The following is a 20,093-nucleotide window of genomic DNA, read 5'->3' as shown; positions in this document are numbered from 1 at the left end:
AGAACTGGTTAAATAAACTTTTCATGCACACTGGTTTTTGTTTATTAATCTTACTTTGCATTTGTCAAGTAACTATTTCAGCAACATTTAAACATTAAAATATTGTAAATTTACTGAGAAAACAAAAATGAAAAAATAATTTTATCAAATAGCTCAACATGTTAGCAATGAAAGTTAATATGAAGACAGTAAATTTATTAAATAAATAAATCCTCTATTTTTAGTGCTTCAACATACTCAACAGTGTTGCACTGATGTTTTTTTATTAGCCTCTAGATACGTAAATGTAAACATTTTGACAAAATCCCAGTTACTGTTAATGTTATTACATGGCTAGAAGTGTAAGGACTAAGGGTGACAATAAACCTACTAGTAAACTGGTACCTAGCAAATAATTTGAACAACATAGTCATAGAATCTAGACTGTGGCGGAATCAAGGGGGGGGGGGGGAATCGGCCATGGCCCTCCCCTTCTCCTTTTTGTTTGCTTGTCAAGGAATATTTTGGGTAGATCTAGACTAGATCTAAACAGACACTTGAAAAAGCTAAGGATCATTTTTTCCACTTTTTTCACTGGTCAGCGAATTTTTCTGGTGCCTGATGAGGCCCTGAGGCTGAGCAGACTTCGGCCTAGACAGGAATAACCATCTTTCTGGGGGCATTCTTTTGACAAAATGACAGAGCTCAGAGGCATTTAGAGAAGCCAGATATGCAATCTCAGCGGATCCAACCGTCAACGCCAAATAGAGGCTGATATTTCGGTCCAACTTCGGCCCTCCCTTTTGAAAAATCCTGGATCTGCCGCGCCGCTGAAATAGATCTAGATCTATACTAAGTTGCGGTGTATTGCATATTGCATAGTTGAATCTAGATCTAGACTCTACACACTAGACATCAATAGCCGTGGAATATGAGGGTTTTTTTTTTTTTTACAATTCTGACATTTGCTTGCTTTTTCCTCGTATATCTAGACTAGTCTAGATCTATACATACGAAAATTCCACACTTCTACTGCAATGCGAGCACGTAAAAAAGTAACGTCTAGATCTAGTTTACTTTGTCTCTAGCTTGCAAAATGACCACAGCCTTCCCAGCAGGCCAAGCCCAAGGCCAGGGTCCCAGACCCAGACCGCGGAGAGCCTGAAGCGTCGGGCCCCAGAACAGGGCGCTTCCGATGGGGACTGCAGTCTGCTAATTGAGCAGTCTTAAAATTAACGTTACACAGATCTAGAACTGATCGCGAAAAAGAGCAAATCTGTTAAATTAGCTGTTTGTTCACTTTTACATTGAATGACCCGGCCATAAATAAGTAAAAGAAGTGAACTAACCTTCAATCCTCGCGATTGCAACCGGCAACTTCTGGTTGAATTCAGTCGATCTACCGTAGACGTAACTTAGTAGTACATACGTACAAGGCCTGGCATGGCATGGCTGCCTGGCTATATACGCTATTACTGCATTAAGCAGCGAGCGCGCTAGCGCCAGCGCGCGCAGTCTAGTCTAGCCTCGCGGGTATTATGTTGTTAACCCGTGGACTACTGAATTCTCTCACTCCCATAGGCTTAATACAGGGACCACCCGGTTCCAGTATGCAATGGACTTATACGAGATACTATCTCATTAAAACGAGATAACTATCTCATTAAAACGAGATACGATGTCGTTTTAACGAGATACTATCTCATTAAAACGAGATAACTATCTCGTTTTAACGAGATACTATGTCGTTTTAACGAGATACTATCTCATTAAAACGAGATACTATCTCAGTGGGTGCGTCGTGGTCTAGTGGTTCTGACTCTCGCCTTTGAAACAGAGGGTCGTGTGTTCGAATCGTAGCCATGGCGTATTTTCCTTCAGCAAGAAATTTATCCACACTGTGCTGCACTCGACCCAGGTGAGGTGAATGGGTACCCGGCAGGAGTAATTCCTTGCATGCACTGAGCGCCGGTGATGGTAGCTCGAGCTAAAGCCGGGGTAATAATAGCAGCGCTTTGTATCCTCTGGCAAAAAGCGCTTTATAAATCCAACTATTATTATTATTATTATTATTAAAACGAGATAACTATCTCATTAAAACGAGATACTATGTCGTTTTAACGAGATACTATCTCATTAAAACGAGATAACTATCTCGTTTTAACGAGATAAAAATATTTTTACCACGTCTCTTCCCGGGCTCCGTACTAATGCCTCTTTATCGGAAGTTTCTATTAAAGTGCCCTTACAGTAAATGCAGCATAATTACAGAAGTGCTTGACAACACACTGAAACTACACAAATATCTGGCCACAGGAAATGAATAAATTCTGCATACATACTGCAAATTTGGCTTTTGAAAATGACATGCTAACAATTAAAAAAATAGTTTTCTCTTTTTACAGCAAATATTTAAAAAAAGTTTTCCATTGCTACGCTTCTTTCACTTTAGATTTTCAATTTTTCTCAAATCAACCTGTTGTTGGGGTGGACTTGACCATTACATAAATTTTGATTATAAACCATGTTAGGAATCCAGAATAGAATGAACTCACTTATCAATCAGGTCTCCTATGACAATCTTCAGGGTCCCACGTAGGTCCTTGTCCAGGATAAAACTCTGCTGATTCAGAAGAGCTTCACTCATTACCCCAAAGATAGCTTCATAAACCTCTACATTGACCTCTGACCTCTCCTGATCCTTCTTAACCTTTGACCCTTCGTTATGGGGTTCATTGGGAGCATCTGATCCATCGCCTTCTGACCTGGGCCCAAGAAGCACCTTGCTGTATTCTTTAGGTGGATCGCCCGATGGTGCATGTTGGCTGAACTGGGAGTGTTTCTCACTGATCAGGAGCTTCATGGCCTGTTGTACATGGGACTGATTTTTAAAACAAATATCAAAGACTTCAGAATTTTGTCCCTTCTTATTCATTTGTCATTCAGAATGCAAAAGCTATACTTTCAAGTTCAGATGTTCAGAAGCTCTACCTTTTCTTCTCAACCTATAGCTTCAAAAACATCAAACACTCCCACAAAAACATAGAGAGAAATTAATGGATTCTCGACTGCATCAGGTAGAAGATGATGCCTTCGCCACTATGAGATCTAAAATACACACATAATTTCTAAAATTTCAAATAGTTTCAATATAGAATTGGTACCCCATAACAGAAGATACAATCAAATGTTCATTTGTATCTGCAAGTCTACAACAAACTATATAAAGAGGTGTTAGTATTTGAAGAGCTCACTTGCAAAAGGGGTTAGGTCCATTTTTCATCAAATTTGATTTTTTTTTGTCTCAATGTATAGATTTTTAGTAGCTCTATAAGATGATACCAAAGAAAAGTTGAAATTCCCATTAAAAAGTGATCTAAAATGGCAAAGAAAAATCACTTTTTTTTTCAAAAGGGGTTATTAGGTCTATTTCAGTTTTGTTGCAAAAGGGGTTAGGTCCACGCAAATTTTTTTTGGAAAAGAATATTTTAAAAAATATGAAGACAGGTAGATTTCTTTTATACCCAATTTTATGTTCTCATGGTAGGGTATCATAAAAATTTAATTTCGCATAAGAATATTGCAATATTGCAATTAAGTTTCGCATAAGAATATTGCAATATTGGAGAGTGGACCTAACCCCTTTTGCAAACAAACTATTCTGAATAGCTCATTTGTCAAAAGGGGTTAGGTCCATTGTTCATAATTTTTTATTGTTTACTGTCTCAAAACCTCTATATTTTTAGTGTTTCTGATGAAAACAACAAAAATTTGAAATTCACATGAAAACGTGAATAAAAGTGGCAAAGAAAAATCACTTTCTTAATAAAAATAGATTGGATTCATTTCAGTTTAGTTACAAAAGGGGTTAGGTCCACAATGATAATTTTCAAAATAATATATAGAAAAAAAATGAAGACAGGTAGATTTCTTTTATACCCAATTTTATGTTCACATGATAGGGTAGTACATCAAGAGTAATGCAGTAAGTGAGAATAAAAAACATGGTTTTTCTCGGAATGGTAAAAAGTGGACCTAACCCCTTTTGCAACTAAACTCTTCATTTATATCTCTCTATCTCCCCCCCTCCCCATCATCACTCCTTTAGGTGACATGACATTTGCTCCGGAAACAATTGCTCCAGGATTTATTTCTTATAAGATATAGAGTTAGGGCCAGGGTTGCAATAGGGTTTTATGTTAGGTTTAGGATAGGGTATAGTGTTAAATCAAGGGTTGAAGTTGGTCATTCAATCAGTAGATTGAATTTTAATACAGCGTAGCAATTGTCGCCGGAGCACGCCATGGAACCCTCCTTTACGGGCAATTCCATGAAATGATCAACCTTTTTGTACGTCCAACCCCCATCTTTCTCAAGTCTTACTTCACTTCATAAACCGACCAAGTCAAGGTCCTTTGAGAACATTACAGACTGTCAATAGAACAAGAAATCAGAGACAGAAAATTTCATGAAGGTCCCACATATAGGAGGGTCGGATGTTCATATTTTATGAAATTTGCATACATGATGGAGTTTGTTGTTTCTTGGAGCTATTAAGTTATTGTGAGAATGAGCTTTCTTTGTGATTGACCTGAATCACTTTTGACCCATGGCCTTAAAATCTGATTAGACCTTTGACCCATGAACTTAATATCTGATTAGATCATCATCAATTACATGCATACAGGAAGAAAGTTTGAAGTTATTCAATGGTTCTTCAGTAAACCATGAGAAAACCCAAATTCAATTTTGTATTACAGTTCACTTTCAGACCATTATGCATACATGAGCAAAGCTTAAAATTGGTCCATCATTTTGTTCTTTAGTTCTCTACAAACTCAGATTCTAGGTGTGGAATTACCTCTGTGAACTTATGTTTTCATCTGAGCTTGATATCACAAAACTTATTTGATCACTACCTAAAAAGTGGTAATTTGAAAAGTTTGAAGTTGATTTTATCAAATGGTTCCTTCATCATATGCGAAGGAGCAATGTTAAGGCATACTGCCAGATAAAATGATGCATATGCAATTGTGACAAGGGCCGTCTTACTAAGAGTTGCGATCGATCCAATCAACCACAACTATGGATGGCCAGCAACATAAACATCTATCATGCATGTTTGTTCAAAAATATTTTCTAACTATGATGTATATTCATGCATTCATTGTTGTCTTAAAAAATTTTTTTGCAGGAAATTTGCACAATGTCCTTTGTAAACAAAGGTAACATTGTGCAAATTTCCTGCAAAAAAATTATGACACTGATAGATTTCCATAGAGGTACGATTGATGAGATCAATCGCAACTCTTTGTAAGACGGGGCCCAGATGTCCCACCAATAAGTGGCCAGAGAAGGATCTCTGAAAATAACCCAAATAGTAATTTGGTTTTAATCTTCAGAAAGTAAACACTTGAAAATGTGCTTATCTGAAACAGTAATTCTTTTTCTTCATTCTGCCGAAATTTGAAATTGTATAACAACGAAATACAAGAGCATCTTTGACACCATTTTTCCAGACTGCTTGGATGTTTCAACAAGATCACACAATAGTGTGTACATTTCATGTTTGAGTGAACCCTAAACTTTAAACCTTAGACTTTGAAACAGAGGGTCATGAATTCAAATCCCAGCCATGGCATAGTTTCCTTCAGCAGGAAATTTATACACATTGTGCTGCACTCAACCCAGGTGAGGTATTCGAATGTACCTGGCAGGAATTGATTCCTTGAAATGCACTGAGCCCTTGAAGGCTGATTGAGCTACAGCTGGGGTAATAATATCCAAGTCCTTTTTGAAGCGCATAGAGACGTTATTCATAATGTGTTATGCGCTATACAAGAACTGACTGTTATTATTATCATTATTTTACGCATCAGCATTTAAATGCAACTCTAACTCATACTTAAATCTTTGTAAAACACCCCTCAGTTTCTATAGTAACTAAATCTGACCTCTTTTATATCATCCAAGCCAAAGAGTCTGATCCTTGATGCATCAACTGCTACACCAAGATCCAATTGGTCCTCTCCTTCCAGAGGCTGTCTTGATACCTCAATCTCTTCTGTCACTGGTCCACTCTGGTCATATGACTGCATCACTTGCCTTGGTGGGTCCACATGGGCAGAGGTTGCCAATGAGGAAGCTGTTGTTGGCTGTGGTTGGAAGGGCCGCATCATCACTGGTCGTTCAGGTAGGATGGTTTTTATTGTACCAACGATGCCCGATACCTGATTGATCAGAAGCTGCAGAAAACAACAGAGAATATAGCCATTCAATAATGATCATACTACTACTTCTACTACTAAAAGGCCTAGATTAGCAGATGGCAAACTGGTGGCTATGGCTGTTAGCACCCTTCTTCATGGCAGCGATGCCCCTCCATTTTTTACTTAAGATTTAACATGGCCATTCGATAATGCTTGTTTTTAATTTAATTTGGCCGTGGCGCCCTTTCTCGCCCTTTTTCCGCAAAGGATACACTTTTAATAAAAAAGTTTTGTTTTGGTTTTGTTTTGTCAGAAAACCAATATTAATGAAATGTTCCCCCGGTGAGCACTTCACAAAAAGTTTTGTCAGAGAATTTCAGACTAATTTGATCTCAGCCAATCAGATGCAAGGATTTGCAGTAGCTTATAACAGTCAATGAAAATCACGGACAATTTGTTCCATGAAAATGTCCCCCCTGAACTCGGCTATGTTGGTGTGAATGCTTACCTTATCGATTCTTAGAGGTTTATTGGTAGTTTTCTTCACAAACTCTATATGACCATCTCCATCGATGGCCAAGAACTCAGCCATCTCTCTACTGTTGTGAATGACAGGACGACTCAATAATTGCTGTGAAAGTGAAAACAAGATACATGTAAAATTATACATCATGTTGTAGTATACGTAGTAGTAGTAATAGTAGTATATGTTGTAGTATACTTAGTACACAGTAGAAGTATTAGTATACAGTAGTAGTAGCATATCAGTAGTAGTAGCAGCAGTAGGAGTAGTAGTGGAAGTAGCAGTAGTGGTGGTAGTAGTAGTAGTAGTAGTAGCAGTAGCAGCAGCAGCAGCATTATTAGAAATAGTAGTACTAGGAGAAGGAGGAGGAGGAAGGACGAAGAGGATAAGTTAGGAGTAGGAGTAGTAGTTGACAAAAGTTAAAGTACATGTAGTAATAACATTTTTTTTAGAAGTAATAGAAGCACTTAGTATTATCATCAACATCTGATAGACTCTATTTGAAGATTTATAATGTTATAGGGGTGGTCATGGATATCATCAGGTGGTACAATTGGGCCTGAGGTCAATCTGTTGAGCTAGACTTGGGTTTTGAATGAAAGCTCAGCACATGGATATAGTCAAGTGGCCCTGATGGGCCCTGAGGTTATTGTTGTGAGTTAGGCTTCAGTCTTAAATGGATATTCAACAAACACAAAGCATTTATACAAAATTGTTTTTAATTTCAAAACATCCAAGTAAAAAAAATGCATCCAAAAGACTTTTGAACACTCTTACCTTGAGGTATGTTTCCAATGAGGATCTCTTCTGTTCCTCCATGGCGGGGCTTAGTCTACTGATTGGCAACATTGACTGCTTAGGAATGTTTCCAATGCCTGATTAACAAAAATAACCAGTAACATTATAATACTTTTCAGTAGGGATTTAACATTTTGATGCACACTGTTTATAATGTTCTTTGAACTTGAATTAACAACATGATATTGAAATCAGATGCAAACTTTTGCAGTATTAATGGGGAAAAGTCCGATGTGATTCATAATCATATTCTTAAATTCATCAAGAGTTTGGTTAAAATAATTTTATTAATCAATCATTTTCTTTGTTTGCTCTGTTGAGGAACTATTTGATGTTAATCAATTTTCATCACATAGCTGATTCTTAGTAACCATCCACAACTAATTAGTTCCTTCTAGTAAGAAAAAATCAGTTGCTGAATATAAACTAAAATAAATGTTGTTAAGTTGAACTCATTTGACTCATGACTCTCATTTGATATTCATGTGATATCTTTTCAGCTTTTCAGTGCTGTGGGCATATGACTACGGTTTACACTTAAACATGTCACTTATGATCAGTAAACCATTGAACCTCAGGTGGAAGTAAATTTCATCCACACACAAAAAAAAAAAATCACTTAGGAGATTCTTTGGTGGTATACCTTAATGCTAAGATGAAGAGGAAACATCAGTTGAGCTCATCATATTCCCCAAAGATGCCTATTGGAAGCAGGGGGTGTTGCAAGAAAATAGCTGCGATCAATTACAAATATTCTGTTGCATTTTTACAACTGATAGATCAATGTTAGCTGTAGCAAATCAGATTAAACTTCTTGTTTCAAGGAGCAGATTAGCAATTAATCACTAATTTGCAATTAACTGCAAGACATATAATTGATTTAGGGACCAAAAATAGACTTGCGATTGATCGCAAGTTTCTTGCAACACCCCATTAGAGGCAACAATGAATATAGTATAACTCAAATGGATGGGGCTTGGTTGGACAACTGCTGAAATGGAATCGATAGTATCATGGACATGGTTTCTGATTCATGAACTTTTTTTTTAAATTTATGTAAATACTATCTAAGAACTGGATTGTGTCTTTTGCAGATGATAATCAACCATGTGATAAAATCCAAATAAAGTGAACTCACCAGTCATATTCCTCCTGAGATGAGGATTGTTTGTTATTCTAGTGTGCAGATTAACAAACTCCCTGTAACGCCTCTGGACTTCCATCTCATCCTTGCTGCTGTACGCTGGTTCCGTTTCATCAGACAATGTAGGCTTTTTCAATAGATCATACTGCAAAAAACAAAAGAGAAAACTTGACAATATACTTCACAATCAAAGATGTGTACCAGATCTATATAGTATGATGGTATGGTGACACTTAATCTTGATTTTAAAGATGTCTCAGAAAGTCTCTGTCTGCTGAACTACAAGCTTTATCAAGATCTGGTTTATTTACGTGAACCTAACTTTATGAAATTGTGAAATCTAAGCTGAAAAAAATCACACTGAAGATTGCCAATAGAGAAAAACACAAGTGGGACAATGTAATATCATTTCTTGGACAAGGACACTTTCTAGCTAGAATATCATGCTTATTTCTCTATTTCTCAGCAATTATGAATTTTCATCCATAAATATTTAATACATACTTCTTATTTACATACAGACCACCACTTGGATGATCATTTTATTGAATTCCGTTTGAACTCATTTTTACCACACCTGGGAGCGGTTTCATTAAGCTGTTTGTAAGTTAAGAGAGACTGGTGATCCTTTCTTGTGGTAAATGATATTCACCATTACCTGTTCATCAGTGATTATTTAGCGCATATGAAAGAATCACCAGTCGTTCTTAAAGTCACTCTCAACTTACAAACAGCTTTAATGAAACATCCACCAGGTATTGATCCCTATGACAAGTTGCCTTACTTTAATGATGAAGTAGACAACAGGTTTCTTTCCTTTGGGATCACCTAGCCAGCTGGTAGTAGGAATGTTCAGGTTGATAACTCTCCATGTGGCCCATTCTAAGGGTATTTCACTACCATTGCTGTGGTCCAGGATATTGCGTGCAGGATGAAGAAGCTCTGGAGCTGTTTCACTTCTGATGAGGGGATACCTGAAAATTCATTCAAATTAGGCCAATCATAATTTTGTTAATTTCACTATTTTTTTCCCATCTACACATTATGTGAGAACACCTTTAACAGAAATTATGAGTTGTACTCTGAATATGAATTTTACTCAAAATGAAGATCTGTGGGTGTTTCATCAATACTAACAAGTGTCAGCTCTGACTGAATTTGAGATTGTTGATTGGTTGAGAAAGACTGGCCTCTTGCAGTTACTTTGACAATTGACAAGGAATAGTGCTGCAAACGTTTATGAAATGGTGTCCAGGTACACGTATTTCCATGTTATGTGACAACAGTCTATCACATGTACAGAACAATATAAAACAAATCAACTTGTTTATCAAGTTTGGGTATAGGCCTATTCATGAATGGGCAAGTCCAAGAATTAACATGTGTTAAGTATGGGACATTTCAGAGGCTTTAATGACCTGAAAAATAGTGTTAAATGACTATAATTAGATTGAATTCCCTCATAATGGTAGACATCAAGGAGAAGAATAATCATGCAAAAAATGGTGACATATGACCTTGACCTTTTAGAGAGAAAAGATGTGCCGTTACGTATGGGACGCAGAAAAGACAATTTTTGAAACATTTTTTTCAAGTTGAGAATTCACTGAAAGTACCGGTATTTCATTTGACAACTTATAACTTAGTGTGATAGAAGTCACAACACTCTAGTAGGCCTATATCTAAGGCAAGTTTCATGTCAGAAGCCAAAATCCTCTAATTACAAACTCTAATTAAAAAAATTAGTGACATGTTACGTATGGGACATTTTGTCCCCATAGATAACGTACACAATTTTCCCCATAATTTCAAGAATTAAAATAATTAAAAATATGGTAATAACAAAATGAGTTTTTTTTTCAAATGTTCTATCGAGATATATTTGATATGACTGAAAAAGGAAATAAGCCATTTCAACAATTTTTTTTCATGTTTTTAATGGTTTCATTAAAATTTCTTATGCATTTCTATTGTTTTTTATTTTTTTCATATTTTTCCATTTTCACAATTTTTTCGCTTCGATTGTTTTCATTAATCAGTATTCATAACAAATCAGTCTTTAAAAACTAAAGAAAAGGTAAAAATCACTTTTTAGAGCACTCTTAAAATTTGTTTTTCTCCATTCACTTTGTACACAAATCTCCCCATTGACATTGTGTGTAAATGTCCCATACGTAACATGTTTTAAATTAAAAAGTAAACTATACTTTTGAAACTTTTTGTGGTATAACATTTTCATACTTAATAAATTAGAACTTCACAGAGATGCAACAATACAAGTATTGTATTATGAGAAATAACTTAAAAACACATCCTCAAAATGTTACGTATGGGACATTCCATCCTTGGACAAGACCTAATTTGCATGTTTAATGAGATGACACCACTTTTTCCCCCCTAAAGTAATAAGATGTTAGGAGGTCCATGTCCCACCTATGACTAAATCTCACAAGTTTTGTTTTGATTTTCCATGAGTTTTTATAATTGTCCCATACGTAATGCCCATTTTACCAATTATGCAAATTAGGTTCCCCAAATTAGCATAAATATGCTAAATATATCATCAAATTTTTCATAATGAAATTTAAAAATTCAACATTTGGGATTTCTTACCCCACCAAAGATAACTTCTTGAATTAAAGATGAAATTTTGCCTTCTAGGGTGACCTTTTCTTGGACTTGCCCGAATTTAGATCTGCTGTTGAAATTAAGGTCTGATCACTCTGATGCAATACCAATAAATGGAATGTATCCGACTAAATCTTGTGTGAAGTCTATACACGCTTGCTGCATTTGATAAAGAAACTTTGCCACTGAAATTTATCAGGGTTCCCAGCTTTTCAAGAAAACAAAATTCCCTGATGAAGTTTAAAGATTTCCTGATAATTATTCAAAATCATTCCCAGTTATGCATGTTTTCTACATGTAAGTTGTTGCAGTGAATTACATGTAAAATAAACACACAAAAAAAAACACTGTAACCAGTCATTCAATGGATGTTGATTTGAATATGCAACAAAATATGACTGACTACCGTGCCTCCAACTTTTGGGTCGATTAATTTCTGATTATTCCCTCATTTGAGACATTTTCCTTGATTTGAGGTATTTTTTTATCAAATTCCCTGATTTTCCCTGATTGGAAAAGAGTAAAATAATTTTCCCTGATGGGCTGGGAACTCTGATTTATTACTTGTATACCTGTGACTAGGAGAAGTTTGTTGGGGAGAACCACGTCCAATATCTGCCTCTGCATTAACTGGGTGTCCATCGGTGTCTGGCTCATCCTGCATAGAGCTGAAAGATATCTCACATGAACTGCTCAGGGAAGACGCTGATTGGAATGATTGCCCCATGGTAAGTAGCGTCCCTTGAGAAGTCGAGACAGAATCCTCTAACTCTGTAAGGCACTCAGCACTGAAGCAAGACCTCATACCTTCAATTCTGGATGACTGGAGAGAAGCATCATTTGCCTTATGGTCATGGAAAGTCCCAACTGATTGTGACACGGGAGTCTGAATGGCTAGGACATTCGAACCCGTGGAGGCAGACCGCCGATGAGATTTGACCTTTAAACTTGGTTCTACATTTGGAAAATCCAGCTCTCCGGATATCTGATCTAGTCCATCTTCTTTGGATGCCTTTTCATCTGCCTGCCTTGAAATGACCTTGCTAGGTTCTAGCATCGTCATTGGCATGGGAAAGCTGAACTGTTGTTGAGGCTCAATGACTTCAAATGGAGATGGTGTTGGTTTCTCAACCTCTATCATTTCATCTCCACCGTTATCAGGTGGATGTTGTATATTGACCTCTGTATCTATTGTATTCAGTAAGCTGTTCTGACCATGAGTTGAAGTACTGGCATTTTGCCCCAAGTCCCGAGAATCTGCAGTACTACTACTAGGCGATACGGCAATATCAAGACTTTCCATGTCACTTCTATGTCTATTGTCTTGGAGATCTTTATCACACTTGCTTTCAATTTCACATTCGATTTCAGGAGGATGTGTTGGTTCCCGTTTCACAAGCCTTTCAGCATGTTCAGATGAATTCTGCCTGCCCTCCCCCAGTGGCTCATCTATCATCAGGAGAATGAATGCCTCGTTTAAGAAGTCTGGCTCCGAAATGAGATTTACCAGAGGTTGCAGGACATTGTTGATAAGGATGTCCTGTAAGAGGAACACTAGAGTATCACAGTGAATCACATCAGATGGCAAGAGGGAAAGAATTAAGGCATTAGATAACTGCGAGAGGTGATCTTTCTCAGTATCTTCATTCTGCAATGCTGGATGGAGGGTCGCAAAGGTTTCATAAATGGACACAACAGAGTGTTTCTTAGCGATCCGCCCTAACTTACTAGATTTACTGGCTAAGCGAGATCGGCTTGTTTGTAGTCTGCGATATATGTCAATGTGAGCTTGAAGCTCACGAAGGAGAATGCAAAGAAAAGTTCTTTGATCAATTTTGAGAAATCTACTTTTGATGTTCTTTATCATGTCCTTGAAATGTAGAAATACATTGTGAGAGAACTGATCATCATCGCTTAAAAGCCTGTACCATCCAACAACAAAGTCACGCAACATCAGTCGAATGTATTCGTTCATTTCATTTTGGAAAGTCGTTCTTATTTTTATTGGCTGAATGGTTTCTTTTAACTCTTCACAAGCTCCATTTACTGCATTTCTGTGATCACCTTTATCCTTTTCATTGTCAATTTGGAGAAGATCCCTGTCTTTTGCAACATGGGGAAGGAAAGGAATGACACTTTCCCACTGAACAACAGAGGGCTTTTCCCGAAGTTTCACAGCACAGAACACCCCCAATGCAGTCCCACACATAAAAATCAGTGTTTGTCCAAACGTCAGAGCAAATAGTTGAACGAGAAATAGACAGCAGATCAGAGCCACCATTCGTTGTCTTGTGTTTGTGCTGATCTTGTATCTCCTCAGGAGTTTCATTCGTGTAACAATTCGCCTGATAATCTCCATACTGCATTATTTTGACAGTTTAATCGAGAATAATTGAAGGAGATAATACAAACATTCACTGAAGGTCTCAATACGTATTGCATCTCCAAGGTGCAAACTAAAAAGAAAAAAAATCTTTTCTCCCTCAGACTCGGAGAGAGTCAGAGTCCCACACTTGATACCCCTTAGGCTTATGCGTGCACTTTCCCACTAAATTTATCACTTAAGTTATAGGAATGTGTATGACCTAAAACGGTAATTATGTGGATAATATAAAATATAAATCTGTTGCATGGGATGACTTTTGCGATTTTACATGAATATATAGGCCTGATTGCACCTGATCAAATAAAATATCTGCATGCCAAAGGCTAAGCAAATATAGCGGGGCTTAATATTCACCACTAAATATTGGGGAAAGGTACAATAGGGGCCGGGGCTTGGGCGCCATTTATAGGACATTTAGTAACACTCGAACTTTAATTCTGTTCTACATTTTATGCCAATATATATCTGTGTATAAGTACATCCAGGGAGTCGATCGAGCACCTTTCCCCTTCGGTGGCGCAACTAAACTAGAAGGGATGAGAAAAAGTGTTTTAAAAAATGGAGAGGGAAGGGAAGTGGAAAAAGAAGAAGAAATATATATATACTCAAATTCACACAGCTCTCGCTTTGCATACTTGTGTTATTAGAAACGCATCCAATTCATGAGTACAAAAAGTGCTTAAAATGTCCTGTTTTTAAGTTTAAATTGCCCCACCCCCAAAAAAATAAATCAGCTCGCGCTTCACTCTCGCATCATTCATTTAATGAGATCCATATCAAATTTGGTCTAACTCCAGCAGAAGGGGGGGGGGGGGGCCTTAACCCCAAAGCATTCATGATGAGAGTGAGATAGATGAAAATTAGCATGTGCTTTGAAAAAAGTCCGTTATCTCTGAAAACTAAATCCGTTCTGTCGATATTTCGCGATGCCAACCAAATTTGTCAAACTTTTCTGATCAAGGACCGCAGATTGATTTTGACAGTAAAGTGGTGTGGCATGTTACATTACAAAGCTGCAGATGAAAACTGAGATATACAGGCCTACGTGCAAAATTTTGGAAAATTGGCTTACCTAAATCACAGTCGTGGATAGTTGTTATTTTCATTTCCGATCTGGAAACTAATGCTTTTTGTAAACATCTCCCTGACTAAAATGATATACGCGGTATTGGATACTATATGTTGGATGTATTTTGTCAGGATTATTTTGGTGAGGCCGGAATGTGATAGTTTGATATATTTTGAAATGACAGAAGACACTGTTTAGTTAGATGAAAGTGTTTATATTAGGTCAGTAAACTAAAATTTGAAGTCTTATTCCATCAGCTATCACTAATGACAGGTTAACTAAGATCATTTGAGTTCAATAAGCTCCAATATGCCCCTGTACTTATTAAAGAATTACAACTTTACCAAAATGTTAAGAATATGTTTTCAGATTAATTTCATTTTTTTTTATATATATAAAAATTAAAAAAAACAGCCGAATAATCAATATTAGATTATTAATGTCAGGTGAATGAGAGGAGTGTGCGGACAATAAACTCTGATGAATTTCAACTCTTAATTATGTTTTTTTAAGCCTTACCCTGATTTCAAAGGTACATGTAGGATATACAGTGGCGGATCCAGGGGGGCACAGGGGGGCACAGGGGGCGCACGCCCCCCCCCCCTAATATTTGAGCGACGCCGAAGGCGCCGCTCAAAAAAAAATAAAAGAAAGTAAAAGAAAGAAAAGGCACCGCTTGAAAAAATAAAAATAATGGAAAGAAAAGAAAAGGTGCCGCTTAAAAAAAATTTACACTGATATATTAGCAACAGTAAAGGAAAGACTATCCCCCAGCAAAGCACAATCATATCATCGATCTTTTCTTTTATCTACCCTTTTCCCAACAACTTCGCCAGTTAAAAATAATCAGCAGTGCGCTACCTGCATATAACTGGAGGGCCTATTGCCAACCAAATCTAGATCGGCGCCGGTCAAGAATGATCAGCGGCACCTGCATGGTTATACATTTTATTGTTGAATAGTCATAACGAATAACAAAGCTTATCACATGCCCTTATAGAGTGGACTGGGGCGGGGCAGTTGCCCACAGATGTCATGAAATCTTTAATTTGTTATTTAAAAAATCCCAGAATCATACAAAAGTGTAGAGCAAATCCTTTAATTCTGATCTTATTTTCCAATGCTTTAATAAGAAAAGGGTCAGTCACTTTTCTTTTTTACACATTCCACATTGTGCCACCTCTATGGCCTTTATTGTAAGACAGCTACTATCATGACTATAGTGTTTTATGAAGATGATTCGATATTTTAGTCCAAAACTTTGCTAAAACCCGTTGCTAATACCGGGAGTGTATAATTACGCAACCAGACGTATATTCATTAGACCTTAAACCACTAAATATCGTTTTCAATGTATAAATACAGTTTGTCAATACCTTTGTTTTAACGTTTAAATGTTTACGCCACAAAATTTGATTTATTTTCATCTTCCATTAAGTTAAATATTATTCATCTGATCACTCAGGAAGAAGTTAAAAACAAAGATAACGATACCTGTAAAACTCGAGAACTATTTCCAAAGCTCTGTCTTGAAGGATCTCTTTCTGAATTCAGGTCAGAAGCATTATATCCAGTTTCATCAAAGTAATTAGATAAAAATTACTCATCATTACGAACTGCATTAGATTTAGTGAAAAGCATCACAATATATATATAAATACCAAATTCTGTATATAGGCCTATACATCATGTACATGAAAATTGAATGATAATATATAAACCTGGATTGGTGATGTATTCCAAATGATTCATGATGTAATATCATTGTATATATATAGTTAAAAAAAAACTTGTATCTCAATTAATATACAAAAGTATTGGCCTCATCGCAATAAAAGGGTTAGTACACGAGATTTTGAAATTGCACATAACATGCATAATTTGTGTTACTTTTTGCTTGTTTCTTTCTTTAATAAGTTTTTATGTTTAAATAATTTTGATGTATATTTTCTGTTATAATGAGATATATGTTTAAGTGGACTTCAGGGAATGGTCGTACGCAGCAAGGGGGAAGGGGGGGGGGCAAATTCCCGATCAGCTGTTATGAAAACACATTTTTTCCTTAACATTTCATGAAAACTATGAAAAATTTGCAAATGTGAGATGTGTACCAAATACTTTTATTACACTTGTAAAAAAAAAATAATCGCCCCATTGAGCAGCTCGGTCCGTTTACTCTATCGTTTTTATTTTAGTTTTTCAAAAATATGTTCGAGTCTTGCCCCCCCCCCCCGGAAATATTATCTGCGTGTGGTCATGCAAAATGGCATGACTGGAAATCCTACATTTTGAAAAAAGCATTTGGCAGGGTCAGACTTTACCCCTTTTTCAACATCATCTTTTATGGCGCCGGTGAAGTGCAAAAATATGTGCGCCGCTCGGCAGTACGCGAACCCCCCTTCCCCCTTTCGCCAAAAGCTGGATCCGCCTATGATATACGTTTAGGCCTCGTATAAATTCGAAGAAAGAAAAAGTCAAGATTGCTGGCTTTGCCGCTATACTAGATTTGTTATGCGATACTTCTTGGGGCATAAAACATGGATCACGGAACAGTTTTCAAGGGGGGGGGGGTGACCACGTACAAAATAAAAATCAGATGACAATTTCATTTTGGTACATATTATTTAATTTAAATAATAGGGAGGATGCAGCCCATCCCCCACCCCCAATCCCCGGCTCCTGTAAAAAAAAAAACAACACTAAATCGAAGACGATTTTTTGCCTTTGCGTCGGCATCCAACACTCATCAACAGCTTCTCAATTTCCCATGATCACCGCGCAGAAAATGGACTTAGTTTGTCCGTTCCCGTGTCCTATTGAATATTGTCTTCTATAATGCCAATTAGTCTAATTGGTAAATGCTGACCAAGGATCGACTCGGAGGTATATATATGTTTTTAATTGATGCCACCAATTCCAGTGCAGCTCACTGCAGATCGCCATCCCATCGGTGCCAAAGAGTTTCTTTCGCAGAATTCCCTCGGATCTTTCGAATCACAAGGTATTTTTTACTTCATTTATTTCATTTATATCATTATTTAATTATAAATATGTGAATAATGTATGTGAGAAATGTGGTGTATGCCCATTTTTTCTACAATAAATATCGTTTCGAATTATTATGTTAATAAAGGAATCACATCTTTTAAAGTATACATAATAAGGGAGTAACTGATAGCTTAGAAACGTGGTAGGCAAGGAAGAGGCTTGATTAAAACAAGTGATTGTCTTAAAAAAAATAAAAATAGGTGGGTAGGACAGGTGGCTATTGTTTTTTCCATGTCAGATTTTTTTTTTTTTTAAATTCAATATTTTCAGTCTCTCACATTATCTCCAGCTCCAGAGAGCAGAGACGACTGTCCCCGTTTTTTCCAAGGAGTGAAAAAGAAAAAAAAGGTAGATAAAAGAGGAACGGATGAATAGAGAAGAAAGATTAAAGAAAAATATTAAAAACTGAGGATAAAATGAAGTCATCTTTAAAGGCCACCGCACACCTTACGACTGTTCGCGATCCGATATTGGAACAAATCGCATTTTGCTCATTTTCTGAAAATATGAATGGAACATATCATTTTATATGAGGTTAAATTAATTGAAAGAATACTAATATAACCTTTTGTAAGATTGTAAGCCGTTATTTTGGAGTAAAGGCCAAATCAGTTTCAAATCGTAGCCAATCGTACGACTGCTATGACGTCATTACGACTAGATATTAAATATGCTTTTATTCTAAGACGGATGATAGCATAGTCACAGATTTGAACACAGGTATTCGTACGATGATTTCGAACGTTACACAGTAAGATATTCCAAGTCTCAATATTAGCATCAAATTATACTACGTTTTATTCCAAAATCGAGTCGCAGACCAATCGCAAGGTGTGCGGTCGCCTTAAATCAACTCCCTACCGCCGCTTCCTTTAGCAGAATACCTCGATGATGCCCCTTGTGGTGCGTGAAAAATGCATATATTTTTTTATTTCGCTCTACCTAAAATTGTGTCTTTTTTTTTGCAAGATTTTTCTTTATGGACAAGATTACAATTATTCTTGTCATAAATGGTGGTGTTCTGGTCAAATGTGGCTAGAAATTATTATAAGGAATTCCCCCAAATGACTGCATTTACTCGACCCATGCTTACTCATTTTAAACGGGCGCCGTGCTCGTCATTCTTATATTAGGATAATTACCCTGCTCAAATTAAAATTCATTATTAACTTTTACAAAAGGCTTGTTCTGAGATAAAATATATAGAACACTCGTGATAATAGCACCCAAATCAAGCCCATCAACAAAAAAAAAAAGAGCCCAAAGCGTTTCTTTTCATTTAGTTTTTGCAATACCAATAACCTCACATTAAACTTTCGAAAATCTTATATTGTAATATTATTTTGATGTAATTATTCCGTTTTGGTAATGGTAGGCCTACTTGGATTTTGACGCAACTGACCAAAAATTCGAGGAAAACGATCGCGATAATCGAAATGCTAAGAATTATTCATTTAAGTATTAACTCAACTTATTTTTCAGCAGGATGATAGTGCGTAACGGTTTTCAATATTATATAGTATTTCAAAATAAGAAATAATTCTGTTTTGAACGACAGATGTTCTTAAGTCTCATCTATCAGATCATACGAAAACGACGAACACTTTTCTCGTCTCGATTTGCAATAATGGATCTAAGCCAGTGATTAAAATGGGCGCAATATGTGGCGTACAGATGGGGGGGGGGGCTCTTGCTCCGCCCCCAAAAAAATCACGACCAATAAAAACAAGTGAAAGGTAAGAAAAGGAAAGAAAGAAGGGTGAAATATAATATTATTTACTGAATATTATGTCTAAATCTACCACAAAATTTGATTGTTTTAATAAAAATATCGAAATTTTATGCTCGCTTGCTCGCTTCGCTCTCTCGCAGCATTTTATAAATTTTACGCGATACGCCATATGTAGCTCCCTCAAATATTTTAGCTCATTATACCACTGGGTACAATGAAAGCCCCAGTCTGAATTTGATACCCCCATAAAAATTATTTGCTCTTTGCATTCATTTATATTTGTGTTGGTTAAAAGGTATTGCATGTCAATTATCATGAGTGCAATTCTACCATATTTGCCTTCGCTCGACTGAGGATTATCTATGTGTAATTACCTGCAAGATATATTGCTGGAAATATACATGAAAACGGATACAGACAATATGGAATAAACTAAATTACCAGCCTTTTTAATGAGAGACTTTAATTGAGTATGACTCTGCGAAAAAGGCGGAGAAAAATGAAAGAATATTCATTTTAATAGAAGATATTGTTTATTGGGCAGCTTTATTGACATAACATTAAAAAAATATAATTA

The 20,093-nt window shown here is 36.5% G+C and overlaps 1 protein-coding gene across 1 annotated transcript; it reads right to left on the bottom strand.

Annotated features, from left to right (window-relative positions):
• Positions 1-931: 931 nt before the first annotated feature.
• Positions 932-13,739, bottom strand: LOC129265043 (sorting nexin-19-like). The gene is made up of 7 exons (XM_054903026.2): positions 11,854-13,739; positions 9,438-9,627; positions 8,648-8,798; positions 7,489-7,586; positions 6,697-6,819; positions 5,934-6,224; positions 932-2,860 (listed from the first exon to the last, which is right to left on the bottom strand). Exons 1-7 carry the CDS (start codon positions 13,638-13,640, stop codon positions 2,531-2,533), a joined length of 2,970 nt encoding a protein of 989 aa, XP_054759001.2. The 5' UTR covers positions 13,641-13,739; the 3' UTR covers positions 932-2,530.
• Between the last annotated feature and the right edge of the window lie 6,354 nt (positions 13,740-20,093).

The sequence above is a fragment of the Lytechinus pictus genome, chromosome 1, assembly GCF_037042905.1.
Source record: "Lytechinus pictus isolate F3 Inbred chromosome 1, Lp3.0, whole genome shotgun sequence".
Taxonomy (NCBI): Eukaryota; Metazoa; Echinodermata; class Echinoidea; order Temnopleuroida; family Toxopneustidae; genus Lytechinus; species Lytechinus pictus.
The sequence above is the reverse complement of the archived record's forward strand: the minus strand, read 5'-3'. Positions and strand labels throughout refer to the sequence as shown.